At 42.2% G+C, this 23,398-nt stretch overlaps 1 protein-coding gene across 1 annotated transcript; it reads left to right on the forward strand.

The window, feature by feature from the left end:
- Positions 1-2,000: 2,000 nt before the first annotated feature.
- kcnj10a (potassium inwardly rectifying channel subfamily J member 10a) lies at positions 2,001-20,845 on the forward strand (the record flags this gene model as incomplete). The annotated part of the gene is made up of 6 exons (XM_083908592.1): positions 2,001-2,084; positions 10,599-10,985; positions 11,893-12,104; positions 12,198-12,329; positions 12,572-12,749; positions 20,445-20,845. Exons 2-6 carry the CDS (start codon positions 10,601-10,603, stop codon positions 20,843-20,845), a joined length of 1,308 nt encoding a protein of 435 aa, XP_083764718.1. The 5' UTR covers positions 2,001-2,084; positions 10,599-10,600.
- Positions 20,846-23,398: the final 2,553 nt, after the last annotated feature.

Raw genomic sequence — 23,398 nt, forward strand, 5'->3', positions numbered from 1 at the left:
CAGGACCCTGATGCGCGAGTATATCAGGGTCCACGCTATAGACACAATAGATGACGTGCTACACGACGCGCTACACGACGCGCTACACGGCACGCTACACGACGCGATACACGGCATGCAACACTACGGGCTACACGACAGGCTAGATGAAACGCTAGATGACATGCTAGATGACATGCTAGATGACACGCTAGATGACGCTCTACACGACACGCTACATGACGCTCTACACGACACGCTAGATGACGCTCTACACAACGCGATACACGACGCTCTGCGCGTCACAATACACAATGCTCTACAAGACACGCTACGCAACACGCTACACGACATGCTACACGACACACTACACGACACGCTAGATGACGCTCTACACGACGTGATACACAACGCGCTACACGCCGCACTACGCAACATGCTACACGACACGCTACAAGACACGCCACACACGACATGCTATACGACGCGCTACACAACGCGATAGATGACGCTCTACACGACGTGCTACACAACGCGCAACACAACGCGCAACACGACGCTCTACACGACGCACGCAACACGACACGCTAGATGACGCTCTACACGACGCGATACACAACGCGATACACGCCGCACTACGCAACATGCTACACGACGCGCTACAAGACACGCTACACGACACGATACACGACGCGCTAGATGACGCTCTACACGACGTGATACACAACGCGCTACACGCCGCACTACGCAACATGCTACACGGCGCGCTACAAGACACGCTACACGACATGCTATACGACGCGCTACACAAGGCGCTACACGACACGCTAGATGACGCTCTACACGACGTGCTACACAACGCGCAACACGACGCTCTACACGACGCACGCAACACGACACGCTAGATGACGCTCTACACGACGTGATACACAACGCGCTACACGGCGCACTACGCAACATGCTACACGACGCGCTACACGACGCACTACTGGCGTGCGCCACACGACACAATACGCAACTTGCTTCACTACGCAAGGAAGTATACCAGGGGCTATACGCGATAAGAGTGGTTAAAATTCACGGGTCACATTAGGCCCCAGACGCTGAAATAATAAAAAAGGGGTTGAAGGAACTCGAGGAACAAGGAGAAAAGTTTAACTCGTCCGTGACAACTGCAAAACACAACCGCCACAACAGCGGTGATTTGGGCGCAATGGTTGCTACTTTGGCTAAATTGATTCGTCCATTCACATCAGGACTGTGCGTACTATGAAGCTCCTCCTCCTCCTCCTCCTCGCCGGTGGCGGCGGACGTGGCACAACCTCAGAGAGAATCACTGACATTTATCCATTCACGGCACGAGAGAGAGAAAAAACACAGAGCCCTGTTATGTTTTGTTTTTTTTGATTTGTAAACGCCTCCGTTTGGTGGAGCAACTTCCAGGCTTGTATCTTCTAACCATCAAACATTTACATGAGAAAGTTGACAAAGGCTGAAACAGCGGAGGAGGCCTTGGCAACAAAGAGGCCCATTTATCGGGTACAGTCGGGGAGAGGGACACGGAGAGGGAGGGTGGGAGGAGACGCTGGGAGGAGAGTTGAATTGATGAATTAAAAATGTGGTGAAACAGCGGACTGACTGAATACTTATATAGAGGGGGGCATGCAGTGGGGGGTCCTGGAGGAGTGGACTGCACCAGCGTCTTAAACCGTCTCCCACTCTGTCCCACATGCAAGAAGAAGAAGAAGAAGAAGAAGAAGAAGAAGAAGAGGTGCTCGTCTGATTACATCATGACCCAGTGACATCGAGCCAGAACCGGTGCCGCCAGTACCAGCGTCCTCTGGGAGACACTTGACCGACCACCTGACCGAGCGACTGAGGGTTCTGAGGGTTCTGAGGGGTTCTCCAAACAAACTCAGGGGACGACACACACGGCGAAAGAAAAACAATGTGATGTCAAAGGGAGAGAAGTGTCGTTCAAAAAGCCTGAAATTACTCTTCAAACGAGTCAGAGGTAGAAGTTTGTTTTGTTTCGTTCTCCACATGTTTGCCCAACAACGAAATTAACTAAATCTTCACGTTTCCAAGCTGCGGTCGAGAGGAAGGTAAGACACACAAACAACAACAACACATCTGCATCTTAATAATCCTGATATAAATCTATGTTTTACAGTGTATCTGTGGACTATATATATATATACACATATTTATGTATATATATATGTATATGTATATATGTGTATATATATGTATATGTATATATGTATATGTGTGTATATATGTATATATATGTATATATATATATATATGTATATATATATATGTGTATATATACGTCTTTATATGTATATGTGTGTATATATATATGTATACATATATGTGTATATATATGTATATGTATATATGTATATGTGTGTATATATATGTATATATGTATATATATGTATATTTGTGTATGTATATGTATACATATATATGTATATATATATGTATATGTGTGTGTGTATATATATATATAAGATGAAGATTCATTGAAATGTTTTGTTTTCTTGCGTTTTATTTCTCCGTTAGAGCGATATTAGTGCGGAACAATGGGTAAAAAATTAGCTTAAAATCGTCACAATATTCCATCACAATTACTCAATAACAATATCCATGATCATATTATTATATTTACGGAATTTTCAAAGTAAAAGCGTTGTTTGTGATATGCAACGATACACGGTTCACAATAAAAAAACATATTTATGATGCAAAAATCAAAAATTGTAATTATAACATATGTACAACTGTAATACTCTAACCCTAATATATCTATGTATAATTTAACCTTAAATACCATATGTATTATTATTATTATTACTATTACAAAAATACTGCTCAATGATTGTTAGCTCAATTGCTAACAATCATATTTAGCGTCATATTTTTGGGGCCAGTTCTCGTCCCAGTTTGATATCGATGTGGCCCGTTTGAGATCTCTGTTGGAGCAAAATCCATCGATTCTTCCAATATTTATTCCAAAAAAAGTCGACATTGAAGGTTTCCTCACGTAAATATGCGTCAACATTTAGATGCACGTTGTGGAAAAAGACGTCAGGACACAGGAGATATAAGATGTTCTCTAAAGAGGTTTTAAAGAAAGCGCAAACGTCCTGGTTCCTCCACCCTGACCCCCCCTCCAGGGCCGTAGTAAAGCTGTCCCATTTACAGCAGCAGACCACAGATCACCGGCTGCCGCCGACTTGGATGAAAAACGGTAAAAGTCGGCAGCTAAATTTGCAGCAGCAGCTGCTCGCGGTTGTTTAATTTAGCCGTAACTCTTCCGCGAGCGGCTCCGGGCCGAGGAAGTTGTTTTTGAGGATTTAGACGAAGCGGCTACTGGACCGTCTGCTCTGCTGGACGCTTTGAGACGAATGCCCGCGGTCGCCATGGTTACGGGTCACTTTCGCTTCCTGTCGCTGACGTAAAAGGTCACCTTGAAGTGATTAATGATGCTGAATCGGGGCCAAAAAAACAACAAAAAAACCCCATGAAAACAGAGAGTAAAGTGGCAGAGATACAGGAGTTCTGTGGAAAATGCGTTGAAAGATCGACCCACGCGTCTGAAACCCACAACAACAGTTTCTAAAACTGAAATCTGAAAAGGCCATTTTCATCCGTCAAAACATAGTAGTGTATTTATTTGACTATTTGCACGTACGATTCTGCAGAATCTATATTTGCTTTTGTGTGGTCTATATTATCGGTGGAAGACGTAGTCCAAGATGTAGATGTAGATGTTGGTCTTTTTAAGTCCTTGTATATTTATTTAAATGTATTCTGGGCTTAGGGTTTGAAGGGTAAGGGTCTTCTGCTTCAAGGTGATTGTCTTCACCACTTTAGACCAAGTCTGGTCATTATTCTCTGACCGTGACGAGGCAGATTTTGCTCTTTTATTCCTGACCATTGTCTGTAAAACTCTAGAGATGTCACTTATTCAGACGCTAGTACGAGACTGTACCTAAAAAGGTACAAATGCTTTCATGCTATCAGGGTACAAGCACTGTACCTTTAAAATGAGTGCATTTTTGTACCTGCTTGTTTGTACCTCTAAAGAAACATTTCTGCACCCCAAGTGACAAAAATGTACCTTTTATGGTACACACTGAGAAAGGTACAGTGCATTTGTACCTTTTTAGATACAGTCTCGTACTTTGATTTCTGAGTGTCTACACTGATCGGGTATTTAAGCCGTTGAAGAAAGTTCATGCGATCCTTAACGTGCTAAAGCGGCAAACTAACGCCTTCGAAATCCTTCGGATGAACCTTATATAAAGTTCTCGATCATCCAGGTCACTGCGTTGATGTAAGACGTCTTTGGACGCCGGACCACTGCACCGACACAGGTACCGTCCTAACTTGTGCAGCTTTAACAGTTTCCACTCTTCTCAGAAGGCTTTCCTCGACATTGTTAAGATTCGTTTTTTTGTGAAAATTTGACTTCCTTCATGAAGGTCGAGGTCAGCGCAGTCAAGTTCTTCCACAACAAAGTCAAAGGGTGAATTCCAATTCCTTGCTTAACCCTCAATCTCAAAAATGCGCACTCCCTCTAGTCCAAGTGCTGTCCCGATTTGTCAGAAAAATTAAGTTGAAAGGGCTGTATCGCCCTCAATGTTGAGATTTTCCGAGACCACCCTTGGGAGCAAGGGCTACCCAGAATGCATTGCGTGTTTTGGCGTAACAAAGATGGCGCCGAAAGCAGCGAAACGAGTACGCTACAAATTAAGTATTTCCTTTGCTAATAGAGATATAAAAATGATGAAAACCATTGTATTATCTTAGTTTAGGCCCATATTATGGATTACTGACGTCATTGTTGCGTAACATTTATTTTGTATTATTTACGATCTTTTGTCAATAGCCGGCTGGTGCGGACAAGCGATCGTTTGCTACGGTTTACTTTTCAATAAGTCGTGGTGTGTGGTAACTGTCAGCTGAATATGTCCGTGGTTGTGGTATTTGTACGAGTATCATCTTATAACTAACTGACAACCTGATAACTTGACTGACAAACGGATCGGAATTCTTCTTCTTCTTTTTTGGAGTTGACAGACTGGACGCAGCTTTTATCGCGTTATTCTGCCCCCTACAGTCTGAAGACGTATCTGCATTTAAGGGGTGTCCCATTTCTAAGTGACAAAATAACCCTCAACACTTGGTTTTGAGGGCCAGTTAAGATTAAGGGTTGAGCTTGAGGGTTAAGATTAGGAATTGGAATTGGCCCAAAAGAGTCGAACCATAATCTTTATCGTCCTTGCTTTGTCGGAAAACAAAGTTGGAAGCGCAGCGTTGTCCAAAATGTCTGGTTTGAGTTTGATAAACCTGTCCTTCCTTGATTCTGAGACATGTCCCTAACAGCAGGAAGCTTCCTCCTCTTGATGAAATCATTCACTCTGGGCTCCGTCTCAGTGCTGAGGTCAGTGTTTTTTCCGCCTCGGTTTCGACTCTAACAAGTTTGTGGTTCGGGTCCCCGTCGCGTTCGGGTCGAGCAGATGTCGCCTCGGCGATGGCCCGTCGCCGTCGTTTTTTTTTGCGCCGTCCTCTTTTCAGGCTTTTCACAGGATGTGGACGCCGGACAGCGAGGACAAAGTGTCAGGGATTAACTCGGCTCCTCAGGAATACTAATGACCGCCCCTTTTGTCGCCCGGGGCCGTCGGTTTCCCTTCCACCTTCCACTCTCGGCGAAGCCCCTTCCTCTCTCAACCTTCCCTCTCTTTTTGTCACCCGATGCTCAACCCCTCGCTCCGTCCTCCCCCTCCAAAACCAATTATTCCCTCTCTCTCTCTCTCTCTCTGCCCCCTCACCGCGTCAAAGGACGACACACTCGCAACAAACAACGGAACACACACACACACACACACCACACACTTTGACGCTCGGGGTCCTGCGCTCTCTTTCCCTTCGTATTTTTTTTCAATGGTGGCTTTTGTCCCTTTCATCTTCTCGTATAACAATGGATTCTTGTGCACACGGGACAAGAGACAGACGGGGGACAGCGAGACAGGGACACAGAGGAAGACGTCCTGACCTTGAGCGTGGATTCGGACTCAATCGAACGACTGCATCCGCACGGAAACGCGGACGATCTTCGCGTTTAGCCTAAAACCGCGGCGTCCTCCAAAAAAAACGAGTCAAAGTCCGGCCCGCGAGTGGCGCCGTGACGCAGACGTTTAAAGTTGTAGTAGTTTATAGTGACATCTAGAGGAGAGGCTGAAATTTACAACAAAGAACTGCTCCTCTGCTCACCCCCTCCCCTTCCCTGAGCGCTACGGTGTCCTCAGCCGGTCAAATGTCGTCCATCGTCGTCTTTCTCCGTGTCAGCAGATGAGGTTTCGTGAGGCGAGAGAGAGGGCGGAGCTACCGCCGCCGTAGCAGACGTTCTCTCGCGTTTGTCCTTACAGGCTCCGGTAGGAACATGGCGTCTCGCCGCTAACAGTGGCTACGCGACCGCGGCCCGCGACCGTGTCATTTTACATGACTTTTTTGAAACACTACGAAAATGAAACAAAAACTATTATACAGCGACTAGACAATGCAGGAGCACATAATATGTATACAAAAAGTGGATTTTGGGGTCATATAAACCCATAAATACTACACAGTGTCCCTTTAAACACACTGCAGATAAAAAGCCGTAAAAATGCCGTAAAAGACGCACAAACAACACAGAACTTACCGACGTACTGCAGAGGAACGCTGCGACGGCTCACTTTTCTGTCACTCTTTCTCTTTCTGCGTACATGTGTCAGCGCTCGGACTTTAACAATTTGGATCCGTTAGGCTTTTCCATTTCTCAGAACTTTATCTTTTGTTCCCGATAAGATAATCACTCTCTTCTTTATGGTTTGATATCAAGATTGAGAGTCGGCGGGAACAATGTGAGCTTTATGTAACGCTGACACTGTTCTGATATCTACTCCATGCTGTTGTACATAGAATATAGGAACTAATCATTCTACAGATGGCACATACACTATCATTCAAAAGTTTGGGCTCACTTAGAAATGTTCTTATTTTTGAAGGGAAAACACAGTTTTTTTCCAATGAATATAACATTAAATGAATCATAAACACACTCTATACATTGTTAATGTGGTAAGCGACTATTCTAGCTGCAAACGTCTGGTTTTTAATGGAATATGTACATAGGTGTATAGAGGCCCATTTCCAGTGTTCTAATGGTACATTGTGTTTGCTAATGGCGTTAGAAGGCTATTGGATGATTAGAAAACCCTTGAAAACCCTTGTGCTAATGACGTTAGCACAGCTGAAAACAGTTTTGCTGGTTCTAGAAATCATTATTTCTAATCTTGTCAATATCTTGACTATAGTTTCTATTCATTGTGCAACTCTTTTGATGAATAAAAGTCTGACTTTTAATGAAAAACACAACACATATTGTATAGGTGAGCCCAAACTTTTGAACGGCAGTGTGTACATGTAAATGTAAATGTACTTTATTTATACAGCCCTTTACAACAATCCTTTCGGTGATCCAAAGTGCTTTACAAGAAATAAATAAATAAAGAGGAAACACATAAAAGTAATTAAAAACAATTACTTTTGTTTTTAACAATTACATGTAGATTAAAGCTGACAATAACGAATAAGTAGTGGTTTCATATGGTCGTTGTGTGAATGTGACCTTTTTTCAATTTTCTTTACTTTGCTTCACCATCTTGTTTCGCAGCCTCCACTACAGCTAATCCATGATAATCTCAATATTTAACTAAATAACACTTTATTTCCAGGCCAATAACTATTGATGTTGATATTCTTATCCAATCTTACATTATACACCTGTTAAACGACACTGAAAAGCAAAAGATGGTTGGAACCTGGAAAATATAATCTGCTAATCTCGTTATTGTGCTCATAATCAGTCGAGGTTCAACTGTTTTGCAAACAATGGCCGGACTTTGAACGTGACGTCAAAGCTGCAGAACATGATATCGAGCTAATAAATGGGATTACGTCTAACCCTAACCCTGGACCAGAGGGTGAAACCATAAAACATACACCGTAAAAAACCAGAGTAGAAAAATATGACATTTTTAATCTTATTTCGGGTCAAAGTCCGCGATCTTAAGTGTGTTTAGAAATCAGATTTTTGTGTCCCAAGAGATCATTAAAAAATAAAACAATGTCCGTTTGTTTAAAGAGGTCTTATCAGTCCAAAGTAGCTGCAAGGCTTTCCTAGAAAGACGCTGATAAGAGACGATTATACTGCCCACTTTATTCAAATACACCTCTGTGTACTTGAACTTTACCCACATGCGTCATTGTTGAGCAGTTTACTCTATCTATCTATCTATCTATCTATCTATCTATCTATCTATCTATCTATCTATCTATCTATCTATCTATCTATCTATCTATCTATCTATCTATCTATCTATCAGCTTAAAGTTATCTATCTGTTACCTTAAAGTTATCCATCTGTTAGCTTAAAGTTATCTATCTGTTAGCTTAAAGTTATCTATCTGTTAGATTAAAGTTATCTATCTGTTAGCTTAAAGTTATCTATCTGTTAGCTTAAAGTTATCTCTCTGTTAGCTTAAAGTTATCAGTCGGTTAGCTTAAAGTTATCAGTCGGTTAGCTTAAAGTTATCTATCTGTTAGCTTAAAGTTATCTATCTGTTAGCTTAAAGTTATCTCTCTGTTAGCTTAAAGTTATCTATCTGTTAGATTAAAGTTATCTATCTGTTAGCTTAAAGTTATCTATCTGTTAGCTTAAAGTTATCTCTCTGTTAGCTTAAAGTTATCAGTCGGTTAGCTTAAAGTTATCTATCTGTTAGCTTAAAGTTATCCGTCTGTTAGCTTAAAGTTATCCATCTGTTAGCTTAACGTTATCTCTCTGTTAGCTTAAAGTTATCAGTCTGTTAGCTTAAAGTTATCAGTCTGTTAGCTTAAAGTTATCTATCTGTTAGCTTAAAGTTATCCATCTGTTACCTTAAAATGATCTATCTGTTAGCTTAAAGTTATCTATCTGTTAGCTTAAAGTTATCCGTCTGTTAGCTTAAAGTTATCCATCTGTTACCTTAAAATGATCTATCTGTTAGCTTAAAGTTATCTATCTATCTATCTATCTATCTATCTATCTATCTATCTATCTATCTATCTATCTATCTATCTATCTATCTATCTATCTATCTATCTATCTATCTATCTATCTATCTATCTATGTCTGATTTACGAGTGTGTTTGCTGTGTGTGTGTGTGTGTGTGTGGGCAGGAGCTCCTCAGAGTTCAGAGTTGAGCTGGAGATGGACGGGGCCAATCACATGGTCCTCTTCCTCTTCCTCTTCCTCTTCCTCCTCCTCGTCGTCATGACCCCGCCTCCCTCCACTCTCTGCCCCCCCCCATCCTCCCCCCTTCCACATGTCAGTATTCAGAGCATCAACACAGCTCTCTATTCATTCATTCACTCACTCGCTCACTCACTCAGTGTGAGCCGTGGCGTGGAGAGAGGAGAGAGAAGGGTCAAAACGGACAGAGAGTATCACATCGCATTTTGGTTCTCTGGCCTTTTTGTTTTTGGCTGCGTTGTTTTTTCTGTGCCATTGCATTAGGCGTTGGTGTTGTCACGCTAACCCTAACCCTAACCAGAGGCAGTTCAAGACAAAAGGGCCATTTAGCAAACAGTGAGTGAGAGCAGGAGACGACCAAACTGTCAAAAACAAAACTTTAGAAATATACTTAAAGTGGACCTAGACCGGAAATTCCTATTAACGCTGTTTTTAGTGTGTATCTGCGTCATTACCTTGTTTACGAAGCCCTGAAGGTTCAAAACAAACAGTTCAGCCACTACTGAGAACGTTGTGTTTTATTGTAATCTCGGGCCCAGCGAGATCTCTGAAAAAACCCTGTCCGGTTACGTAAACAACGGTTCTCCCGAACAGCAGATCCTCCTGCTCCGGGCACTAGTCCGGGCACATCCGGTTGCGTACATTGAACCGCAGAAGAAGAATAACGTCTTCAAAAAACAAAACAAAAAACCTATCACAACACACTCTGTCTTCTGGGGGTGAGATTTATGTCTGAAATATCGCGGCTGAGGAACGGCGTCAGAAAAGACAGATTTCTATCGGCTCGTTTACAGCAACTAGGAGGTTTTCAAAGTAAAAACCAGTGAAAAAGCATAAGACCCCTGTGTATGTAAGACTTCTTTTTGTTGACGTGGAATAACAGTGAATAGCGTCCTCTCATGTCCGCCTGTGCGACCGGCCGGCCGGCACTGTCGCGCTTTTAATGTGAAAGAGCAGCTGTGCCTTCATGCTGAAAGGGGGGCTTTTATTTTGACAAGGCCAGCTGCCTCCTCACTGAAAGGAGAAAGGGGCTTTAATGGACGACTGTGGACAGCCACAACACTGTGTGGTGAAAAATGTGCTTCTAATCCCCTTCCTCGTCGCCATCGCCCTCTCCTCTCAAATGTTCCGCACGGTCATCATTCTTATTATCAAGTGTCCGTTTATTTCCCCCCCCCCCGCTTGCACACCAGCTGTTAATTTGAAGTCATGTCCTGCTTCACGCTCGTTTGTCCTCTCTTTCTGTCTCCAACCCCCGTGCAGCGCCAGCCATGACCTCAGCCACTCCCCCTTCCTCAGAAGGCTCCTCCCCACAGAAAGTATGCCACTCCCAGACGCAGACGGACATCACCAAGCCCCTACTGGGCCCCGCAGGTGTGACCGGAGGGGCTGGTGCAGGCGGAGGAGGAGCCGGCGCTGGCGGGCCCTGTGCGCTGCGGAGAAGGCGACGCGTCCTCTCCAAGGACGGACGCAGCAACGTGCGCATTGAGCACATAAGTGGGCGAGGGGCGCTGTACCTCCGCGACCTCTGGACAACGTTTCTGGACATGCAATGGCGCTACAAGTTCTTCCTGTTCTCTGCCACCTTCGCCGGGACCTGGTTCCTGTTTGGAATTCTCTGGTACCTGGTAGCGATGGTGCATGGAGACCTACTGGGTAAGATCTAGGGGGAATTCCAATTCCTTTGCTTAACCCTCAATCTTAACCCTCAATCTCAAAAATGCAACGCTCCCTCTAGTGCAAGTGCTGTCCCGATTCTCAGAAAAATTAAGTTGAGGGCCAATTTAAGGGCTGAATCGCTCTCAGTATTGAGATTTTCCGAGACCACCCTTGGGAGCAAGGGCTACCCAGAATGCATTGCGTGTTTTGACATGACAAAGATGGCGCCGAAAGCAGCAAAACGAGTACGCTAGAAATTAAGTATTTTCTTTGTTAATAGAGATATAAAAATGATGAAAACAATCTTTTGTCAATAGTCTTACTTTTCAATATGTCCGTGGTTGTGGTATTTGTATGAGAATAATCTTATAACTAACTGACAACCTAATAACTTAACTGACAAACGGATCGTAATAAATAATCGTGACGTACATGTGTTCTTCTTCTTCTTCTTTTTTGGAGTTGACAGACTGGACGCAGCTTTCGCGTTATTCTGCCCCCTACAGTCTGAAGACGTATCTGCATTTAAGGGGTGTCCCATTTCTAAGTGACAAAATAACCCTCAACACTTGGTTTTGAGGACCAGTTAAGATTAAGGGTTGAGATAGGAATTGGAATTGGTCCCTACTTCGTAGAGAGTGTGTGAATAAAAGGCAGCAAAGACAGAAAGACGACCTCTCTTTGGGTTTCAGTAGAACATCTGTATGACCTGCCCCCACCTCTGGTTCCCCCTCAAAACAACGATGTCCTCTATTTGACACAAATCCCGTCCTCCGAAGTCATGACACAAGTGTTTTTTTGTGTCTCGAGTGTCTCTAGCATGAGAAAGACCTGGCAGGACATCCAGCGAAGAAGGACAATAATGTTCCTTTTGTGATTTGTTTGCCCCCAAAATCTCCTCCAGAGTTCGACCCGCCCTCCAACCACACGCCATGTGTCATGGAGGTGAAGACCCTGACGGGGGCCTTCCTCTTCTCGCTGGAGTCTCAGACCACGATCGGCTACGGTTTCCGGTGTATCACTGAGGAGTGTCCTGCCGCCATTGTCCTGCTCATTGTGCAGCTGGTCATCACCATGGTGATGGAGATCTTCATCACCGGCACTTTTCTTGCAAAGGTACTTGGATGGATGTCACTTGTAGTTCACTACTGGGTATTACATCTATCTAAGTTTTATTGAGAAACCCGTGTTCATCTCTTCATCTTGCAGGTTGCTCGGCCCAAGAAGAGAGGCGAGACGGTCAAGTTTAGTCAACACGCTGTTGTGTCGAACCACGAAGGTCGCCCCTGCCTCATGATCCGAGTTGCCAACATGCGTAAAAGCCTTCTGTTAGGATGTCAGGTAATAAGACATTTTCCTGCAGAGCTTCCTTGAGTCACACCCTACAATAAAACAAGCCATTGCTTGGTTCTAATGCGGTAGTACCCACATGAACTGAATATGCCAGTCAGTGTATTTGGCCCACAAACATCACTACTGGTGTTGACATTGGCCATTTCAGGTATTAAACCTGGGGGCTTTTGGTTACAGGGTGCCTTCTGCCACCTCTTGGCTACATTTACTGACTCCATCTTGGCTCCCAGGTGACGGGGAAGTTGCTCCAGACGTCGCTGACAAAGGAGGGTGAGACGGTGCGGCTCGATCAGCGCAACGTGCCCTTTCAGGTGGACACGTCCAGCGACAGCCCCTTCCTCATCATCCCCCTGACCTTCTACCACATCATTGACGACAACAGCCCTCTCCGAGCCTGGGCGTCTAAAGGTAGGTCTATAGTGTCTTTGCATGTGGATGTCCCGCAAACCTGGAGGCGAACTGAGCACCACAACAGCAAAGGAAAATGATAGTTGAGACCAGTCTTAAAGCTCCCTGAGTGGTCCTGTTGCATATATATGTTAGTTATGGAGGTCTACTTACATACATTAACTTGTTTTTATGGTCAAAAACCTCCTAGTTGCTGTAAAGGAGCTGATAGAAATCTGTCTTTTTTTAATGCTGTTCCTCAGCTGCGATATTTCAGACTCAACTCTCTCACCCCCAGAAGACAGATTGTGTTGTGATTGGTCAGTACCCGGAAGTGACATATCAGCACACCCGCTCTCAGAAGCACAGCTCCCCCCTCTGGAACGGTGGATGCACTGCTACTCATTATCAAAACATTGTTTTAACAGTGTTTAAAAATAGCTTTGTCACGACTCCCCGCCGCAGTCCCTTTTATGACTTTGACCCGGAGTCAGACGCAGAGTCAGAAGACACTGTCGCTCGTGAAACACTTCCACAACGGACGTTATTCTTCTTCTGCGGTTCAGTGTACGCAACCGGATGTGCCCGGACTAGTGCATCGTAGTCAGTGACGGAATGATATAATTGGTCATGTTTATTACTGCATTACTGCCTTTCACTAGGGGTGGGCGACACTGCAAATTTTGGTATTGATCCGATACCGATCCAATACCAGTCAGTATAGGCGATACCAATACAATATCGATACATATGGCTGCTTGCTGATGTTATTACGCTGGTATTGATCAATATGTCAATATTTTTGGATCGATCCGCCCACCACTACCTTTCACGTCTCCATTTATCCTGTGCAGCTGGCAGCAGTCGAACTGGTCTAATTCAGGACCCAATGTCTCAGTTTATCTCATCCCAGCCCTTTTCACGCACGTCCTAGTAACTGCGTATATTGCAGTATGCACTGTATGTGCATGTAGGTGTGTTGGTATTTACAATCATGTGCTGCGTGCTTTGGCCGCCTTGAGCCGATCAGAGTTGGGCCGGCTTGGCACAGGAGGAGAGGGCTTCTCTGCGGCTGGAATGTGTGTGAGAGAGAGTTCACTGGAGAGACACCCCTCATTAGAGCACAATGCCGCACAGTCTGGGGTGCTGACACGAAGCCCGGACGGATCCACTTACAGCGGCTCAGAACTCTCAGCGCTGGAAGCTTCGGTGGCATCAGTGCTGACGGACTCTGCCGAACACTGCTTCATTTAGACCTTCACACCAGTCGTTTGCCGTATATCCGGCTTTTCACACACAGACTTTTACCTTTTTAGATGTCGTGGATTCACCCATGTCTGTGACTAAGGTGTTGGCTTGATTGAATTTAAAGGGGCTGCTTACTTCATTTGTCTTCATTGCCTCCCCTTTAATTGTACCATTTTCACGGACATCCAATTTGTTAGTTGCAGTGAACTGATTTTCTTGAAACTTGGCGGGAGAGTGGGGTATAACCTCAAGGAAGAACCGGTTCCGTTTGTTCCTCGAATACATTAAAGGGATAGCTCGGAATTTTGGACATAAGACCTATTTTCCAACTCAGCCGGTGTGATGGAGTCGTTTTCAAGAAATTTAATTCAGTTCTTCAAGTTGCCGAGTTCGCTGGTGCTATGGCTAGCGCAAGTCAATGGTACACGTTAGCATGGCATATATAGTATATAGTATTTGCATACAGTCTGCCGTTACAATTGATTTGCCTTGGGTGCACTGTGGAGTCAGTATGAGTTTTTCTAATGCCATGCTAACGTGCACCATTGACTTGCGCTAGCCATAGCACCAGTGACGTCTCCAGACGTCTCCATCACACTGGCTGAGTTGGAAAATAGGTTCTTATGTCCAAAATGCCGAACTATCCCTTTAAAGCAGATCTTTACAGGCTGTTTGTATTAAACATTGCAAGATAGGACATTGGTGGAGTTATGTGACCGCGGAGCACTCGCTACTGTATCCGTACTTCACTGACGATACGGTATTGTAGTTATAGATGGAAATATATCACTTTTCCGTGTCCGATAATGATACCGATAACGCAACCTCAAGTATCTACCGATATCAGTCCGACGGTCATTTTAGCCCCTTTAAACCGTGAAGCTGTTAGCCACACATTTGTGCCGTTGCTATTTGAAAGAAATTTCAAGATATAATTCACTTTCCGATATCCAATCCAGGGATTCTGACCAGTATCGGATCGATACTGACACTGATTATTATATTTTTTATGCGCTGTCTCTAGTGACGGTAGCCAGTCTTAATTTTTCCGTCATGTTTGGTGCTTTCCCAATCATAATAATAAGAAATAATAATAATTTCTGAATATTTATTATTGTGTACAATAACTCCAGGCATGATAGTTTTACATTAATAATTACAATTCAAAAGTGACACAAAACAATGGTACCTTCTGTTCAAACTGAGATGATCTCTATTGGAGCGTGACTTTGCACTTGCCGGTTCATTTGACAGGAGCTAATTTGGACCTCCTGCAAACTTTCACTTCTGTTTATGTTCAGGACACACACAGTGTTCTGTAGTAGCAATGCATGGTGGCTTTTCAGTGCAGCACACTGTGTGGATGTTCTTGGCATTGTGTGATCAGCAGCGCAGGACAGTGCGGAGACGGTCTTAGGGAAGAGATGTCATGGCTGCTCAAACCCATTGAGAATCGGCACATTCCTCTTAATCATGTCTTCATATAAACTACAGAGACACACAACTCTGCAGGAAGTCGAGGAGGTAATCGCGGTGTAGGAGATAAAGGTATACAGGCAGGAAGTCACAATATAAAATCTGGCGAACGAGAGCGATGTGAAACTGTAAACATCTTTGTTGTGAAGCTCATGAGCACGAGGTGATCGGGAGGACGCTAACACAGAGAGTATTGGCTACAGAGGGAAGGTAGTACGTGGTGTTTGGAGATTACTATGTAATCTATGTAGATACTTTACTATGACTTTTTTGTCAAATTTTAGACGACATACAATACTATGACTTTTTTGTCAAATTTTGGACGACATACTATATTATGACTTTTTTGTCGAATTTTAGACGACATACGGTACTATGACTTTTTTCTCAAATTTTGGACGACATACTATATTATGACTTTTTGTCAAAATTTTTTTGAAAATCAGGAAATTATCCATTTGTCTGATGCACTTTGACAGTGAGCTGAGTTTCCTCAAAAAAACAAAAAGTATCTCGGAATGACTTGAAATTTACCATCATAATAGTCGACATCGCCCTGAACAAGGATCTGTTGAAAATATTTGCAAATCTCTTAAGGAATAATTTTAATGAATTTTTGAAAATCAGGAAATTATCCATTTGTCTGATGCACTTTGACAGTGAGCTGAGTTTCCTCAAAAAAACAAAAAGTATCTCGGAATGACTTGAAATTTACCATCATAATAGTCGACATCGCCCTGAACAAGGATCTGTTGAAAATATTTGCAAATCTCTTAAGGAATAATTTTCATGAATTTTTGAAAATCCGAAAATTATCCATTTGCTCTGATGCACTTTGACAGTGAGCTGACTTTCTTCAAAAAAACAAAAAGTATCTCGGAATGACTTGAAATTCACCATCATAATAGTCGGCATCACCCTGAACAAGGATCTGTTGAAAATATTTGCAAATCTCTTAAGGAATAATTTCTATGAATTTTTAAATTTCATGAAATTATCCATTTGCCCTGATGCACTTTGACAGTGAGCTGAGTTTCTTCAAAAAAACAAAAAGTATCTCGGAATGACTTGAAATTTACCATCATAATAGTCGGCATCACCCTGAACAAGGATCTGTTGAAAATATTTGCAAATCTCTTAAGGAATAATTTTAATAAATTTTTGAAAATCAGGAAATTATCCATTTGTCCTGATGCACTTTGACAGTGAGCTGAGTTTCCTCAAAAAAACAAAAAGTATCTCGGAATGACTTGAAATTCACCATCCTAATAGTCGGCATCGCCCTGAACAAGGATCTGTTGAAAATATTTGCAAATCTCTTAAGGAATAATTTCTATGAATTTTTAAATTTCAGGAAATGATCCATTTGCCCTGATGCACTTTGACAGTGAGCTGAGTTTCTTCAAAAAAACAAAAAGTATCTCGGAATGACTTGAAATTTACCATCTTAATAGTCGACATCGCCCTGAACAAGGATCTGTTGAAAATATTTGCAAATCTCTTAAGGAATAATTTTCATGAATTTTTGAAAATCCGAAAATTATCCATTTGCTCTGATGCACTTTGACAGTGAGCTGACTTTCTTCATTGAAAAAAAAAGTAACTCGGAATGACTTGAAATTCACCATCATAATAGTCGGCATCGCCCTGAACAAGGATCTGTTGAAAATATTTGCAAATCTCTTAAGGAATAATTTTAATGAATTTTTGAAAATCATGAAATTATCCATTTGCCCTGATGCACTTTGACAGTGAGCTGAGTTGCATCAAAAAAACAAAAAGTATCTCGGAATGACTTTAAATTCATCATCATAATAGTCGACATCGCCCTGAACAAGGATCTGTTGAAAATATTTGCAAATCTCTTAAGGAATAATTTTCATGAATTTTTGAAAATCCGAAAATTATCCATTTGCTCTGATGCACTTTGACAGTGAGCTGAATTTCTTCATTGAAAAAAAAGTATCTCGGAATGACTTGAAATTCACCATCCTAATAGTCGGCATCACCCTGAACAAGGATCTGTTGAAAATATTTGCAAATCTCTTAAGGAATAATTTTAATGAATTTTTGAAAATCAGGAAATTATCCATTTGTCCTGATGCACTTTGACAGTGAGCTGAGTTTCCTCAAAAAAACAAAAAGTATCTCGGAATGACTTGAAATTCACCATCATAATAGTCAGCATCGCCCTGAACAAGGATCTGTTGAAAATATTTGCAAATCTCTTAAGGAATAATTTCTATGAATTTTTAAATTTCAGGAAATGATCCATTTGCCCTGATGCACTTTGACAGTGAGCTGAATTTCTTCATTGAAAAAAAAAGTATCTCGGAATGACTTGAAATTCACCATCATAATAGTCGGCATCGCCCTGAACAAGGATCTGTTGAAAATATTTGCAAACCTCTTAAGGAATAATTTAAATGAATTTTTTGAAAATCAGGAAATGATCCATTTGCCCTGATGCACTTTGACAGTGAGCTGAATTTCTTCAAAAAAACGCAAATGGTCATGACCTCCAAAGAAATCCATAGAAAGTGGTACTGTAGAGTTTGAGTTATCCTAGGGAACGACAATTGACCATTGACCGACAATGCAACCATAACCCTATGGCAGAAGTACTTATTGACCTCCCAAAAATAATCAATTATTGTTAGGATAATACTCAGTTACTTGCCACCAAGTGGACAAGTGGTTTGGTACGGTACCTACCTTTATCGCATTTCCATTCGGAGTCGTACCAAAATAACCAACCCTCCATTTTTCGGTACCCTTCCCTTGGGGGTACCAGAGCGATGGTACGGTAGTACGTTTATTCCCCCACAAAGCTTGACATCTTGTTGACACAAACTGAGCAGTTGTTGTCTTTCGCGTCGCGTTGCGTTCAATGTCGTTTTTTCGTTGTTGGTGCAACAAAATTCCATATCTCGCTGACGCAGCCATTGAGCACGGCCCACACTCCGCCCACCAAGTAAAGGTACTGTCCTCAGTCAGTATACAAGCCTGACCGAGGGCCTCGCCAACCCAAAACTTACCGTACTGTACCAAACCAAACTATACCATGATGGCGACATGGCTATTGATTACCTGATACTGATAGATACTAATGCAAATAATCATCTTACTTTCTTCATGGCTACATTTTACAAAAGGTAAAACCTGTCAAACAAAAATGCAGCGACTCTCAGAGAAGCCTTATTTCCCTGACGTCTGCATGCTAACATGGCCGTGTCGACATATTCCACACAGATCTTCCGGGTAATCCGTCTAACAAACATATTTTCCAACAAACCATCTGTTCAACCTGACCCAATATTGACTCTTAAGCCATGCTGACTTCCTGTTGGGTCCAGGCCATGTCCGTAAACCGGTCCGTTCTGGGTGGGTTTCTTGTCTCGCGTTTCGAGGGTTTTCGAGCAAGATTGGTCAATGCACGGCAAAGTTAAAGGGTACGTAGCAGCATGGCGTAAGTGTGACTATGAGGTCAAGTTGAACAGATGCTGCTAGTCATGCTAGTAAGAGCCCTCCACAAATCCCAGATGGGGCTTCTTTGCACCACCCACAACGGTCCGATGTAGAGAATCCCTCGGGCCGCGCTTGTATACAAGCACGAGTGGTTGCGAAACCTGGTGTTTTTGCCCCGGTGTGTTAGCATGACTGGGTCTGGGTTAGGGTAAGGACTGTTTAGACAGATGAGTGAGTCTGAGGCCTGTTGACGCAGGTGTGTGCGCTCAGTGTTCGTACGTTGAAAGACACATTCTACATGTTTGTGACGTGTCGAGCATGAGACTGGAATGTTTCCAACCGGTGGCGTGTACGTAGCCTTCTCTGCGTGTGTCCACATTTCAGATATGAGTTGTTGTTTTTTGTGTGTGTGTGTGTTGCAACTACCTTTTGGGATACTATAATATTATAATATAATATAATATTACGGGGATCAAATATTTTCCCGGTCGATTATAATTAGAGCTGAATCAATTACTCAATTTACTGATTACTCAATTAATTGTGAACTATTCAAAAATAAATAAATAAATAAATAATAAAATAAATTTCAGCTCCTTATATATAAATAAATATTTTCTGGTTTTCTTTGCTCCATATAACGAAGACATCATTTAAACTGAGTCATTATTCAATGTTTGAGAAACACCGATCAACATTTTTCAACATTTTCTGACACTTATCAACTATAAATATATATATATATGTATAAATGTATGTATATATATGTTTATGTATATGTATATATATGTATGTATATATGTGTATATATATATACGTATATATATATATATATACGTATATATGTGTGTATATATATACGTATATATGTGTATGTATATATATATGTGTATATATGTATGTGTATTTGTGTGTATATATATGTATATATATATGTATATATAAATATGTATGTATATATGTGTATGTATATATACATATACGTATATATGTATGTATATGTATATATATGTGTATATAAATATATCTATATATTTCTATACATGTGTATATATATATGTGTATATAAATATATGTTTATATTTCTATACATATATGTATATATATGTATATATGTGTGTATATATACATATATACACTGTATATATAATTATGTATAGATATATATTTTTTTTTTAAATATAATTTATTTTGCTGATCTAAATATTTCACAGGTACCAGAAAATGATTTGACTCAAGTGAGATGTTTTATAAGTAACATAACAGCCATGCTAAATAGCTAATGTTAGCCTTAGCTGTTCTTAGCCGTTAGCCTTAGATGTTCTCCCCGTGTGTGTGTGTGTGCGTGTTTCCTCCCACAGTCCAAAAATATGCAGATTTAGGGATTAGGCAAAGAGTGAACCAGACACAAAGATGTGCCTAGACAGGTTGGGGTGAAAGGAAAAAACGGCGTGGCAGAGGAGAGTTGTGGGACAGAAATAATAAGTGTGCTAGTTAATCTTTCAGCGTGTCTTTAATCTTCAGGTGGTGGCTGGACGGATCCAGAGCTGGCCGACTTTGAGCTCCTGGTGATCATGAGCGCCACGGTCGAGCCGACCTCGGCCACCTGCCAGGTGCGGACGTCGTACCTTCCGGACGAGATCCTCTGGGGCTACGAGTTCCCCCCCGTCGTCTCCCTGTCCACGGCGGGCAAATACGTGGCCAACTTCGCCTTCTTCGACAAAGTGGCCAAAACGAAAACGCCGCCCCTCTTCAAGCGAGCGCCGAGCCCGCCGTCGCGGGCGCCGCGCAAGGGGGAGGAGGGCGGGACGACGGACGCGGAGAAGATGAGGCTGGAGGAGAGCTACAGAGGGGAGGAGAGGGGTCGGGAGAGGGGTCGCATCAGAGACAGCAGCCCACTGAGCGTTCGTATTAGCAACGTCTGAGGCTCGGATATGTGTGATGAAGAGATAGGACACAAGCTGCTCCAGAGAAGAAGAGTCTGATTCTCCACCAACGCACACTCGCAAACACAACACTCGCTTCATTCAAATTCACTGCATTCAAATTCACTCGGCAGGAAATGAAGCACCTGGGAAGCTTTTCACGACACACACACACACACACACACACACACACACACACACACACCACCGCCACTAATCTGCAGAGGAGAAACTGAAAATTGACGTGTACAAATGTACAGCACAACATCATCAGCGTAGAAGTTTATTTTTACTTTTTGTGTTAAAAAACAAATACGGAACCATGTCAGGTCATTTCTCTGTAGAACTTTTTCTTACGACTGATTTTTGTTTAAGGCCTGAATAACGACAGAACGTGTAAAAAAGTTCACTTTCGGGGGGAAAACGACAAATTCAACATTCAAAAAACGTTTTCTGCAGTAAAAGTGTAAAATGTTTAAAGGTGCCATATGTAAGAATGTGGCCAAAAACGGTCACTACATTCAAATTCAAAATACCGATACAATACTTTTAGGTTTTGTTTTCTGACGTAAAAACTGGCAACCCGCGGTTGCTCGGCAGCTGAGACTCTACTGACTGCAATGATTGGTGGACGGCGGTAGGTGGCGCCACATGACGCCAAAACATGATTTCATAACATAAACATGATTTGTAGTCTGCAAAAGATTTTTTTTAATGCAAATATTTTGGCGTTTAGATTTATTACATAATGCACCAATAAGGACTATAAATAAAATACCCGCAAAAGTTCTCAAATACCGGAAAATGTATTATTATTATTAATGGCGGATTTTAAAGGGATATTATCACATTGTAGAATTCTAACAACGTTATTTGTTCCACGTGAAAATATTCTTTGTTATGAACATTATTGTTGCATGTTTGAGGAATACGTATATATTTAGTAATACTAAAAGCACTTTAACTTAAGAGAAAAGTGGCATTTCACGCGACGTGAGTAACTGAACTAACTTTTGAATCTTAACGCACTGTATGAAATAACTCTATTTGTGGTCACGAGCGTCTGTTTTTTGCTTGTCAGTGAGTAACTTTGATGATACTGTGCATATGAACTGTGTGTGAAGATGTTTCATCGGCTGCATTTTCCCACGTTTACTGAATTTTTGCTAACGTGAGTCTAATCGACTACTTTAAAAATGGCATAATTTTCTAATTTAATAAAATATATATATATTTTCTTATTATTACGCATTGGAAATTTACTTAAATTACATTGTGGTACGTTTCAAAGGGCGGGGGTCATACAATTGGCCTTTAATCGTCGTCTTAATTGATCTTACTTTGAGCAAAGTTTTAGTTTTCGAGGGAATCAAGGATTTGTGTTCATTGCTGTGAGAAATTGATTATGAATAAAGTGCCACAATTCACCCAGTGACCAATATTCAAAATAACTGATATTTCAGAGAGGTTGTACTTTTTCTTTTTTATATATATATATATATATACTGCATTGCCTGCACTGTGTACTGTATATGGCTCACTCTGAACACTGTAAGCTCACTCTCCTGACTGCTAATGTACTTGTAAGTGCCTTCTTTAATAAATTTGATACATTTACAATATTTAACTCGTGTTTGTATGAGACGAAAGAAAACATGACGGAGAAAGGTGGTACGGTACGGTTTGGTACGGTAAAGCCCTCGGTCAGGCTTGCGTTTCGACTGAGAACGTGTTGTACGCTGCGCCCGGCGGCCACATGGGCGATATCGTACGTTCCGTTCCGTTGTACCGAGCAACAACATCGAAACACGACTAGTGCTGGGCACGTTAACGGCATTAACGGCGTCACCGCTAACGCATGCTGCGTTTCCTTGACCGCTGACTGGAAAAAGACGCTCTTGATGTCATGTTTACGTGTTAAAATGAGTCCCTAAAGTAACGCTAAACTTTAAAAACAGACGCACACATACGCAGTACACAAGTACGCTGGTTATTTGTAATGTGCTCTTTTGGTTTAATAATAAACAGACCGCTCCAGTTCCACTGTAGGCGCGCTAACGGCACTAAAGGAGCTAACGGCGCTAACGCAGCTAGAGTAGCTAACGGCGCTAAAGGAGCTTATGCGTAAACATATGCAGTAAACAGGTACGCTGGTTATTTGTAATGTGCTCTTTTCGTTTATTAATAAACAGACCGCTCCAGTTCCACTGTAGGCGCGCTAACGGCACTAAAGGTGCTAACGGCGCTAACGCCGGTAAAGTAGCTAACGGTGCTAAAGTAGCTAACGGCACTAAAGGAGCTAATGCGTACAAATATGCAGTACACAGGTACGCTGGTTATTTGTAATGTGCTCTTTTCGTTTAATAATAAACAGACCGCTCCAGTTCGACTGTAGGCACACTAACGGCACTAAAGGAGCTAACGCAGCTAACGGAACGGAGCTAACGGCGCTTAAGGAGCTAACGCAGCTAAAGGAATGGAGCTAACGGCGCTAATGGAGCTAACAGCGTTAAAGGAGCTAATGTCGCTAAGAAGCTAACGGAGCTAACTGGT

The sequence above is a fragment of the Microchirus variegatus genome, assembly GCF_963457635.1.
Source record: "Microchirus variegatus genome assembly, chromosome: 2".
Classification (NCBI taxonomy): Eukaryota; Metazoa; Chordata; class Actinopteri; order Pleuronectiformes; family Soleidae; genus Microchirus; species Microchirus variegatus.